At 37.7% G+C, this 12,481-nt stretch overlaps 1 protein-coding gene across 1 annotated transcript in view; it reads left to right on the forward strand.

The window, feature by feature from the left end:
* LOC106877988 (multiple epidermal growth factor-like domains protein 8) overlaps positions 1 to 12,481 on the forward strand; it is a 575,983-nt gene that overhangs the window by 547,930 nt on the left and 15,572 nt on the right. The window contains exon 30 of the mRNA XM_052968134.1: positions 9,817 to 10,036. Coding sequence (XP_052824094.1) covers positions 9,817 to 10,036 — 220 coding nt within the window. The remainder of the gene's footprint in view (positions 1 to 9,816; positions 10,037 to 12,481) is intronic.

A 12,481-nucleotide genomic window follows, 5' to 3' on the forward strand; every position in this document is an offset into this window, starting at 1 on the left:
CTAAGGTGTTGTTGTTGCCATTGTTGTTATCATTGTATGTGTGGCTGTTGTTATTGTGACGGACGTTGTTGTTCCTGGTGTGTACAGTGCTGTTCGTATTGTTGTTGGTATTGCTGTTATCATTGCTGTTGCTGATGGTGGTAGTGTAATCATTATTGTTGTTGTTGGTGGTGATGGCAGTGTAGTTGTTGTTGCCATTTCCATTGTTACTGTTGGTTGCATTGTGAATATTATGCGTATTACTGTCTTGGTGGTTTCTTACAACTGAGTTGTTGTTGTAGTGGTGTCCTAACCTCCATCTAATCTTAGTAAATGTTTTTTCAATCTCAGACAGACAATTGATCTTTCTGACCTTGTTATACACGGCATATTTCGGTGGTAATCCTAGGGCACATGCTTCATTTTCATCCAGTAGTACTGAGCCATACATTCCAGGTGTGTGATTATTTTCGTTTGTGATGGCATTGTATATCCCCGGTAGTTCGCTGTCCAACATCACAATCCCATCGATGTTATTTGGGTATTTGTCTTTGTTTCATGTGTGTTGTGGTTGTTGTTGTCTCATCTATTTCAATACCAACCCTAATATCAAATCCTAAACCCAACCCCCAACACCAGCCTTAATTTTTGTGTGGAATCATGATGTATGTTTGAAACATACTTCTAAAAAAAATCTGAAACATTAAAATAGTTACCATACATAACTTTAAAATTGTGCAGGACAAAAAAGTGTACAATTCACTAACAGCAGCTAATTCAACATTACCAATGTGTGTTCCATGCCTACTCCTGTATGCTTGGTATTCCTGCATTGTACTATTAGGAATAAAAGAATGAAAATACTTCCAATCATTGCATATGTGTCGTATGGACTCTTCCTGGAGAGTTAGGTAATTTCTGTTGTTTTTGAGCAAGAGTAACACAGCTCTGAACATACAGCTACCATCACCCATGACTTTATTAAAGGAGTGAATTAATGAATTAATGTAATTGTTGAATGTTTTTCAATAAATTCAGTAAGAGACTTCATCTTCAGTTTAAACTTTAGATGGTTTTGTGAACAGAATGTGATGTAAAATCAGAACACCAAAAGGGATGAGATACTAACTGATAGGAATTTCTCCATTAGAAATCTGTCTTTCTATCTTTGCAATAGATAAATGAGTGATTATAATTTTGTAAATTATAAAAACAAAATTAATAATGTACTTCACCTTTAATGTGGACTTGAAACATCATCTTCATGAAAAGAAAAGTGAATTGACTCTAAGTATTTAGCAGACGATAATGTCTTTATCGGCTGTTCATAAACAGAGAAAGGGAATACTTTGGTTATTTCCAGATAATTTCAGTTTAAATGTTGTCAAATACCTGTCTATAGATTTGTGAGTTTGTGTATGTGTGTGTGTGTTACAGAGAGAGAGACAGACAGACAGAGACACAGACAGACAAACAAACAGAGTGAGAGACAGAGACGCGAGAGAGAGAGAAAGAGGTTGAAAGCATACGTGTGTGTGTGTGTCGCTGATTGACAATTGTATTAATGTTACTATTCCACTGCCACTATAAAGTTTTAGTAAGTAGGAAGGCGAACACATCACACACCCCCTCAGGTAGGTGGCCCTGCTTGATCTGTAGAAAAGGTGTAGGTAGAAACTCCATAAGATGTACCCAGTGTAAGCTATGGACACATAAGAGCTGCAGCAACATCAAAGAAAGATTAACCAAGAAGATAGCTTTCATGTGTGGTAGATGCACAGGAGCAATAAACACCACAGATGCTCAGAAAACAGATTCCATCACACTCCAGGGGGAGAAACTAGAAGTAGTTGATAGCTTCTGCTACTTAGGTGACCAAGTTAGTTGTGGGGGTGGATGCTCAGAGAGTGTTACCACTAGAATAAGTGCCACTGAGTTGATAATGATGTATTTACACTTTTTACCATAAGTGAGAAATTTTTTCTCCATGTTAAACCGTAGTGACATTGCTTTTAGTTTGTTTCATATATACATATATATATATATCATCATCATCATCATCATTGTTTAACGTCTGCTTTCCATGCTAGCATGGGTTGGACGATTTGACTGAGGACTGGTGAAACCGGATGGCAACACCAGCCTCCAATCTGATTTGGCAGAGTTTCTACAGCTGGATGCCCTTCCTAACGCCAACCACTCAGAGAGTGTAGTGGGTGCTTTTATGTGTCACCCGCACGAAGGCCAGTCAGGTGGTTCTGGCAACGGCCATACTCAAAATGATGTATTTTATGTGCCACCCGCACAGGAGCCAGTCCAGGGGCACTGGCAACGATCTCGCTCGAAAATCCTACGAAGGCCAGTCAGGCGGTACTGGCAACAGCCACGCTCAAAATGGTGTATTTTATGTGCCACCCGCACAAGAGCCAGTCCAGGGGCACTGGCAACGATCTCGCTTGAAAATCCTACGAAGGCCAGTCAGGCGGTACTGGCAACGGCCACGCTCAAAATGGTGTATTTTATGTGCCACCCGCACAAGAGCCAATCCAGGGACACTGGCAACGATCTCGCTCGAAAATCCTTACACATGTTACGGGCACAAGTGCCAGGAAGGCGATGTTGGGCACAGATGCTATCCCGATTTATACATAAAATGAGGAAGTTTTGGTGAAGCATTCTGTGATATGTTGTGTAAGGCAGGAACAATGCAAGAAGGTATGAAGTAAACTACAAAAGGAAAAGAAAACAAAATCAAGTTGAAGATTTGCCTTGTATTTTCTGTATTTGGGAGTAAGGACTCCTTCAGGATATTTGGAAAAGTGGTAGTTGATAAAAGTCATTGCTCAGATTGGGTAGGGTTGGGAGAAAGGGGCGGGGAGGTGTCATGTAGTTCCTTCTTGTTGTTAATGGCTGGTCTCAGTTTGCTGATAAGGAGGGCTTCCATGATTCTGAGATTGCCTGGATGGAAACTTTAAAATCTGAGTTTGGCACTTCTTTTGGCATTTCTTTATTGACGTGTCCATGTGCATGTATTCTTTTATATGGTTGTGCAATTTCCTGGTGGTGCTCCCTGTGTAGGATGCCTCACATTTGCAACAGACTATTTCATATACTATATAGACTCTCAAGCATGTTTTATGGGGCAATTGGTTAGTGTGCACCCCACAATACTATCTGTAGTATTTTTATTCAACAGAACTTACCTCAGGGATGGCCTGGTGTTCACCATCTGTATGTTGAGTCCCTCCCAGTGAATCGCATGTTGAATTGCTGCAGTTGTTCTGTCATCAAAGTTGGGCAATTTGAGGAAGCACTTTTCTCAGTTGGGGTTATAGCGCTGCTTATGTGGTTTACCCACTTTCGTGTTTTGTGGATGCAGTCATTTAGATACAGATGGTTTGATTCCCTGAGTGGTTGGTGCAGTGTGTTCTTGAGCAAAACACTTCATTTCACATTGCTCCAGTCCCTACTTTCAATCAGGTGGGAGGATGTTGGCCTGCTCACCTAGCCAGCATGGTGGCATCATTTGAAGGCTAAAATAATGCAAGTGTGCATTGTGACCAGCAATGTGCAATAAGATCTGGTAGCCTGGTCGATCACGTGACATATGCAATTACATTGTGGAAAAGCTATATAATGACACAAAGCTGCACTTCAAATTTATTTCATAAGGTGTCAAGTTTTCATCACACACTGTGACCTAATTACTGACACAGTTCCAGCTGGTGTGGAATACATATATAAACATACTGACACATGAATATGTTGTCTCAAAAGTAATGGAAATAGGTCATTCAAATTGTACAAGCTGGTGGAGTAAGTTTACTTCCAAAAGTGTTACATGACAGTCTCCATCATAAGTGATGCACTTGTGCCATTGTCTAACCCATCTTGTGAGTGCTCTTTGGAAAAAATTCAGGTGTGCATTGTTTACTAACTTCTTCACAGCCACTTTCAACTCCTCTACATTGGTGGAAATCAGAGGTCATCAGATCCATGCTGTAGGGTGGATGGGTCCCACTGGTTGGCTCAATTTGTTGATTGCTTGATCAGCTCTCACAACTTTGTCTTATGTCTTCCTGGATCTTCCTGTGCCACAAGTTCCAGCTACATTTAGCAATTGTCACTTCTTTATACAGCTGTCTTCATCCATACACATCATAAGCACATACCAGTGCAATCTTCTTTCTTGCACACTGCATCTGATTACCCTTATGTGTGTGTATGTATACATATAATCCAAATAATAAGAGAAAGAAATTCTTTAGCACATCTTTAATGATTTGTTACAATTATTTCTTTCCAGCTCTGCTTGCAATGCCATTTTATGTAATATTCAAAGTGAAAATTTCCATAGTATTTGTGGTTTTCGAAATTAGAGTGTCACCTCAGACTTGGATCAAAGTTGTGCTCTTACATTGTGCGTCTTCCAGACATTGGTTTTACTCTTGTATCAGGAGGAAACAAAAAGCAAATAAAAGTATGGTTAGGGTATGAATAATTAGTAGAGATCACATGGGAAGGATGAAGAGGAAGAAGAAGACAAAGAAGTATATGTGTGTGTGTGTGTTTGTATATATACATATGTGCGTGTTTGTATGGGTCCACCAAGGTTCAGTCCTCAGCCCCATCCTATTTATCATAGTCCTCCAAGCAATAACACAGGAATTCAAGAAGGGATGCCCCACGACCTTTGAACTTTAGGCCTCACTGAGGCAATGACTAGTGACCGGGACCTTTGGAAATATGCAGTACGTGAAAAGACCCAGCAAGCCAAGTGAGAGCATAAGCTGTGACCTGCCAGAAGTGTGGCCAGCTCACTTACTCATATCTTTACTTCTTTGGACTCTAAACTCTGCTTGCGAAGACCTGTTGAGGCAAGTGAATTTGAAAACTGAAATCGAAATCGAACCGAATCCAACGACTAGCACCCATGCCAACCTCTCCTTCATTGTACACTAAACTCTGCTTGCGAAGACCTGTTGGGACAAGTGAAATCGAAATTGAACCATATTCAATGACTGGCATATGTGCCAGTGGAGCACTAACAGTACTGTCTGAGCGTGTTCATTGCCAGAACAGTTGTCTGGCCCATAAATAGCACCATTTGAGCGTAATCGGTACCAGCGTCGCCTTCTAGCACTTATGCTGGTGGCATGTGAGAAAATCATTCGAGCAAGGTCATTGCCAGTGTCGCTGGACTGGTTCCCGTGCAGGTGGCACGTTAAAAAACACCATTTGAGTGAGGCCATTGCCAGTACCATGTGACTGGCCCTCGTACCGGTGGCACGTAAAAGCACCCAGTACACTCTCGGAGTGGTTGGCATTAGGGAGGGTATCCAGCTGTAGAAACTTTTCCAGATCAGATTGGAGCCTGGTGCAGCTTTCTGGCTTGCCAGTCCTCAGTCAAATCGTCCAACCCATGCTAGCATGGAAACCGGATGTTAAACGATGATGATGATGATGATATATACTCAAATTGACTATATATTTATGTATACGTGTGTGTGTGTGTATATTTATATATATGTATATAAATATATGTGTGTGTATTGATATATATATATATAGGATGGTTCACAGGAGCTGGCCAGGTCCAAAACCTACCTTATGCTGCTGTGTCTGTTTTGGCAGAGTTTTTTTTATGGTTGGATGCCCTTCCTAACACCAACCACTCTGTAGAGTAGACTCAGTGCTTTTTTATGTGGCACTAGCACAGGCGAGGTTAGTTTTGGCATGATTTTTACAGCTGGATGCTTTTTACGTGGCACCAGCACTGGCAGGTCACTAAGTGGCTCGCATGACAAGGAATTATGAGAGGGGCGTACACACACATGTATATATATATATATATATATATATATATATATATATATATATATATATATATATATATATATATATATACACACATATAAAATGTGTGTATAATATAAATAAAAGATATATACATATTTACAGATATTTTGTTGGATGGCCATTGACTGCTCATGAATTCCTCAGCCCTCCTCACCAAGCAAGCCTGGTGGGGTTGCCAGTTTAGTCGCTGATGATCTGACCATGCGACAGGTTGTACTGAATTACATGTTACCAGTAGCACTCGATTGCAACCTGATATAAATATAAACATCCTTTGAATTTTGGCTGTTGGAATGTGGGCACATTTTTTTATGATAATTTCAACAAGAGGCCAGAAAGGCATACTGCACTTATTGCATGTGAGTTTAAGAAATATTCCCTTGATATAGTTGCACTCCCTGAAACTCATCTCTCTGGTGAGGGTCAAGTAAATGAACCTACTTATGGATATACTATCTTTTGGAGAGGCCTACCTAAGGGTCAGCGTAGAGAATCTGGTGTTGGGTTTGCTCTCAAGTATTCATTAGTATCCTCCATTGCAGAGCTTCCAAGTGGTATATCTGAACGAACCATGTCATGCTGTATTAAACAGACAAAAGTAGGTTCCTTACTGTTGTCAGTATTTATGCACCAACAATGTCCCATTCTGATGAAACTGTAGGACAGTTTTATGATGATCTAGCACAATTATTGAGGAAAATACCAGTTTCTGACAAGTTGATCATACTGGAAGATTTTAAGGCTTGAGTTAGAAAGGACTGTGTTTCATGGCCTGTTTTAGGTCGACATAGGGTTGGAAAATGTAATAAAAATAGAGTAGCTCTTTTGACATTTTGTACTGAGAATAATCTGGTTGTTATCAACACTCTGTTTAAACAGAAAAATAAATATAAAACCACCTGGATGCACCCAAGATCTAAGCACTGACATCTCATAGATTATATTTTGATCATAAAACGTGATATGAAAGACATTTCTAGTATTCAGGAGAGGAGCAGAGAGCTGGAATGACCATTGTCTAGTGCATGGAAAAATAAATTTTTCATTAATGCCTAAAAATCGATCGTCTGGTCCTAACATACTCAAAAAGTTAAATGCTGCAAACTTTAAATTATCAAGCAACTTGCAAAGATTCCACGATGCTATAAAAAGTATCAATCTTAACCCAAGCAATCTATGGGAAGATTTCAAAACAAAAGTATTTCAGACTGCAAGTTCATCAGTGGGATTTAAATCACGTAAGTCCAGTGACTGGTACTCAGATAGATCAGTAGAAATTCATGATCTACTTTTAGAAAAACAAAATTTAGGCAATACACTTCTTTCTCAGTCCTTGAACCCCAACTCAAACAAAGCTTACAGAAAGCTGAAAGGGAAAGTTCAGACTGCTCTAAGAAAGATTAAACAGGAAAGGGGGAATGATAGATCAAAAGGGGCACAAGAAGCAGCTGATAGAAATGATGCCAAGAGTTTGTACACTTGAGGCGTATGGCCCAAAATTTTCTTCAATAGCTCCAGTGAGAACAGCAGATGGATGTTTGCTTCTATTCATAAGCGTTGAATAGACCATCATCTGCTGATATGAGGATGATAAAAAAAATTCGAACACCTTTATTTAGCTGTGAATAAGCATAATAATAATAAGTCTCCAGGGTCTGACGGAATCTGTGCAGAAGTCTTGAAATATGGGGGTGACAAAATGTTCGAATTCTTAAATATATTAATTTGTCACTGTTGGAGAACTGAGAAAGTGCCTCAAGACTGGACTGATGCCATTTTAGTCTCCTTGTATAAATCAGGGCCAAATGATCTGTGTGGTAATTTTTGTGAGACTTTGCTTTTGTCTGTGGTTGGAAAGGTACTTGCTCGCAATCTGTTAGAACGTTTAAATACCTTCATAGTTCCAAATATAGTGTCTGAGTCTCAGTGTGACTTTCGTTCCTTCAGGGGCAGAGCTAATTTTATCTTAACTATCAGACAATTAGAAGAAAAGTGCATTGAACAGAATCTTGCCCTATACCATTATTTTGTTGATTTGAGAAAAGCATTCGATACTGTTAATCGAAATGCTCTGTGACTAATTTTAAGGAAAATATGTTGCCCAGAAAAATTTGCTAACATGATCAGGGCTTTGCATCAAGATATGAAAGCGAGAGTTAATTTTGGTGGTAGGCTCTCTGAATCTTTTGCCGTGGAAAATGGAGTAAAGGAAGGAGACTTTGATGCACCCATCCTCTTTGCAATATACTTTGCTGTTGTGTTGTCACATGCTTTTCAAAACTCTGAGGAAGGTATTTACATAAAATATTGAACAACAGGGAATATTTTTAATCTGACCAGACTGAAATTCAAAACGAAGGTTTTTACTTCACTCTTTAGGGAACTTTTATATGATGATTATTACGATCTTGTCAGTGATTCTGAAATAGGTCTGCAATCTCTTGTATCTGTATTTGACTCAACTTGTGATGATTTTGGCTTGACCATCAACTTGAAAAAAACAGTTGTAATGCATCAACCTGCGTGTGGTGCTGTTTGTAACCCCCTAAAATTTTTGTTAAGGGTAAGTTACTTGAAATTGTTGATTTGTTCATCTACCTTTGAAGCTCTGTACAAAATGATGGACACCTTGATACAGAAATACATCTGCGAATTGAAAGAGCAGCAAAAGCATTTGGTGGCTTGGAGTCATGTGTTTGGCGCCGGCAACATATAAATAACAATTCAAAGTTGGCTCTTTACAAATAATTTGTCTTAGCATCCCTGTTTTATTCTTGTGAAGCATGGACATGTTATGAAAGACATTTTAAATTGTTAGAAAAATTTCACCAAAAATGCCTTCATCGCATTTTAAACATTAAATGGAGTTCTTTTACTCCAAACATATATGTCCTTGTGTTTGCAATTAAAGCTCTGATTTTGAGAAACCAAATGAGATGGTATGGCCATATTGTTCAAATGGCAGATGAACGCATGCCCAAATAGCTGTTTTATGGTGAGCTTGCAGAGGGGAAACACTATTGGCATAAATCTAAAAAAAGTTTAAGGACAGCATAAGGACTACTATGAAGTCACTTGGAATGGATCCAAAGGACAGAGAAACCCTTGCTTCGGATCAAGCTGGATGGTGAAGAAAAGTGTGGAGTGTAGTGAAAGCATTTGAAGAGGCCAGGATAACGCATGCAAGACTCAAAAGAGATTTAAGGAAGAATGTTATGATCGAGAAGGTGAATCATAATGACCGTTTTGTGTGCACAGTTTGTGACAGACCATGCCTTTCTTTTGCTGGGCTCAAATCTCATTTGCAAACCCATGGAAAACGAACCTCTACCAACTATTCTGCCTATATGTCTGTGCGCACCAGTGAATGCACTGTATGCCAGAAGGTTTGCAAATCTAACAGAGGCCTCAAAAGACATTTTAAGATCCACAAAGATCAGAACTTATCTGCAGCTCTTGGTGGTCCAAATTGGATATGCAATCTATGCGGGTGTCTTTTCAGAACATTGCCATATCAGATTCCATGATGGTGTAGGTACAGGAGGTGGTCAAACTCTGCATAAGGAGTAGACAACCACCATATATGAGTGTGTGTGTGTGTATACATATGTATATATGTAATATATATATGCCTATGTGTGTGTGTGTATATATATATATATATATATATATATATATATGCACATATGTACATATATATGTATGTATGTATGTATGAGGATGATTTAGCGGATGACTAATGTGTTTATATTAATTACAATGTATATATGTATTTCAAATTTTTTAAATATGCATTTGTGTTTGGTGGAAGCTTATCTTAGGAAAGAAATGGCAAATAAGTGTATATGTATGTTTATTAACATACCACTTGTCACTTTCCAAACCATTGATTAATGTATGATACCAGATGATATAAAAGCATGTTTATCTTTCTATTTGTTGTTATATCTAATTGCATCTTTTTTGTATTTAATTCAGTGTTCATCCTGTAAAAATAGTTTTCTTGGCGAACCAACGGATGGTCACCAGTGCTACAGCCAGATGGATGTAGATTACGACTACTGTTTTGACCCTAATGACCGCAATGCTTGTGGCAACAACTACAAGCCATTGTTAAAAGGCCAGACTCGTTTTTATGCTGTCCAGCCTAAATATCTCAATGTTAACATCCGTATCACTATTGATGTTACCCAAGGCGGTAAGTTTTAAGCTAACATTTTTCTTTGTATTAATATGAAAGGAAAAGATATATTTGCTTGGAAGTAACTGGCTATTTACTGTATGGATATTTTTTTATTGTTTGGAAATATGGAAAGTATTAAAAATGAAGGCAAATTTTTATCTTTCTGAACTTTCAAAACCAGACAAAACAATGTTAAAAGTCCATTACCTCAGGCCATCGAATCATTTACACAAGTAAAATATCTGCTAACGGAAACCAAGATGCTTGTTCATTTTCTCTCAATTTTCCACTTGTCTTGTAGCTTTGACAAGTGTTCTCCTTTTGAAATTTCTTACTTTGACTTTATTTTACTACCCTATGCAAATATTTGACGAAGCAAAATAACTAAGAATGCAGCAGCTGACAACTTGTTTTACCCCTAGATCAGTACATATATTTGCCACCCAAAGAATAGATTATGTTAGATAAGCAGTAGACAAGGACACTAGAGATTGTCTAAGCTAACAAGTCAGACAATAAATTTTTCTTCCAGTCAATGAAAGTACCATTTTATATGATGTCTTGAAAGGCTTTCATGTTCTCATGGAACCTGAATCAATGTACAGTTTGACATCTAATCCTCATTACACCTTGAAGCTTGTCATTGCCTGAACAAAGATGTAAGAGTGTGGCCATAAATATTTCTGTTATGCTAACAATCAAAACTGAAAACACAATATACAGCTCCACTATGAACCTTTCACATCCTTTTTTTTTTTTTACCTAAATTGGAAAACAGGCTCTGTGGTTTCACCCAGACTGATAAGATTGGTGTGGGTTATATTTAGCTTGAACATCTACAGGGTAACATCTGTAGGGAAAATATGAGTGAAACAGGAATTCCATCAGGCTGATGTTCCGTCAAGGTAGGATTGGGTGAAAGCCTGAGACAGGTGCTATAGATGGAGATAGTATGCAATTACATAATTTAGAAGAACAGAAATCATTCTAGTTGTAATAGAATAGGTAGAGTGAGGAGTCAGTAAGTCTGTAACTTAGAGATTGTAGTGAGTTAGGAAGGAGTCTTTGTCAACGAGTTGGATGACTTTCTTTTCAATACTGTTTAGGGTGATTGAATATGTATCAGCAGCATCATCATAGTGTTACTAGTACACATATAAGAGCACTTAAGGATATGAGGTCATATGGAAAGACCATAAGAGTTTGCAATGTCTAAAATTTGAGCAACTTTGATGGTTTTAATTGCATGTTGTCGAAGATAGACAGTTAGTGTGAGTGTGTGTGTTACAAGATTATTTCCTTGATGTAAGCAATTTGATTGTCATGACTCACTTATTGTAGCAATATGGGTTTTTTGTTGGGTAAACAGGTTGCTGTTTTGTTATTTAATCTCAGTGAAATTCTGCTCAAGAAGACTATGATCTCATTTGTTTGAATTTCAATGACTATTAGTATGTCAATGATTCAATGTCTCATCTATTTAATGTGGTAGATATGATTTTGAGAGATATTTGGCTCTTGCTATTTCTAACAGGTCAAATAACAATGTAGAGGCTAGCTTGTTAGCTTGAAGCAGTTTGTTCATGGAGAAATTTGAGCTTACATCACTTAATTACACTAACCTGAATGTGATAAGTCTCATGCCATCTATTTAATTCTGTTGCATGTATATATTATCATAATTTTTACATCCAACTTTGCAAGAGGTTTATAGGTGCAATGGATCTTTTCCCACTTGGCAACTCACCATTTGGCACACTGGTTTGTCATTTCCTTCCTAAGATAAGCTTCTACTGAACACAAAAATGCCTTTGCTTATAATATGTGAGTGTGCATATGAGTGTACATATTTATGTGCAAGTAAGCACATAAATGCAAAACAAGGTGGTAAAAAATAGTACTCAAATACAGAAGGTAGAGTAATGTGTGTTTTTTTATTGAAGCTACAAAAACATCACAAAAAACTGTTACTCAGAGTTTCACGTTTCCATTCATCAGACAGTTGTGATCAAGACTGGAATAAAATTGAGATGGTACATGTAATATATGACTTGATATAACCCAATTTGATGTGTAAACATTTGAATTTGATTGGCTAACTTATTTCAAAGACATAAAGCATGTTGTATTTACTAACAGTTGGGTGAGTTGGGGGTTTATAAATTGAACAGTCAAATATAAATATATTATATTATATAATATCGGAAAACCTTGAGTGAAAAAGTGAGTAATATATGTCCAGAAGGGATTGGTTAATAATTTATAGAGGCATAAGTTTGTTTTTATAAATTTAAAATCTATGGATTGAAGAAGTTCCTAGGTTGAAAAATTCAACGAGTTTATCGTACATATACACACATACATACAAACATATCTATATCTATGATTATATACTCATGTGAAAAATACACACACACACACACACACACCTATATATATATATATATATATATATATATA

The sequence above is a fragment of the Octopus bimaculoides genome, chromosome 1 (assembly GCF_001194135.2).
Source record: "Octopus bimaculoides isolate UCB-OBI-ISO-001 chromosome 1, ASM119413v2, whole genome shotgun sequence".
NCBI lineage: Eukaryota > Metazoa > Mollusca > Cephalopoda > Octopoda > Octopodidae > Octopus > Octopus bimaculoides.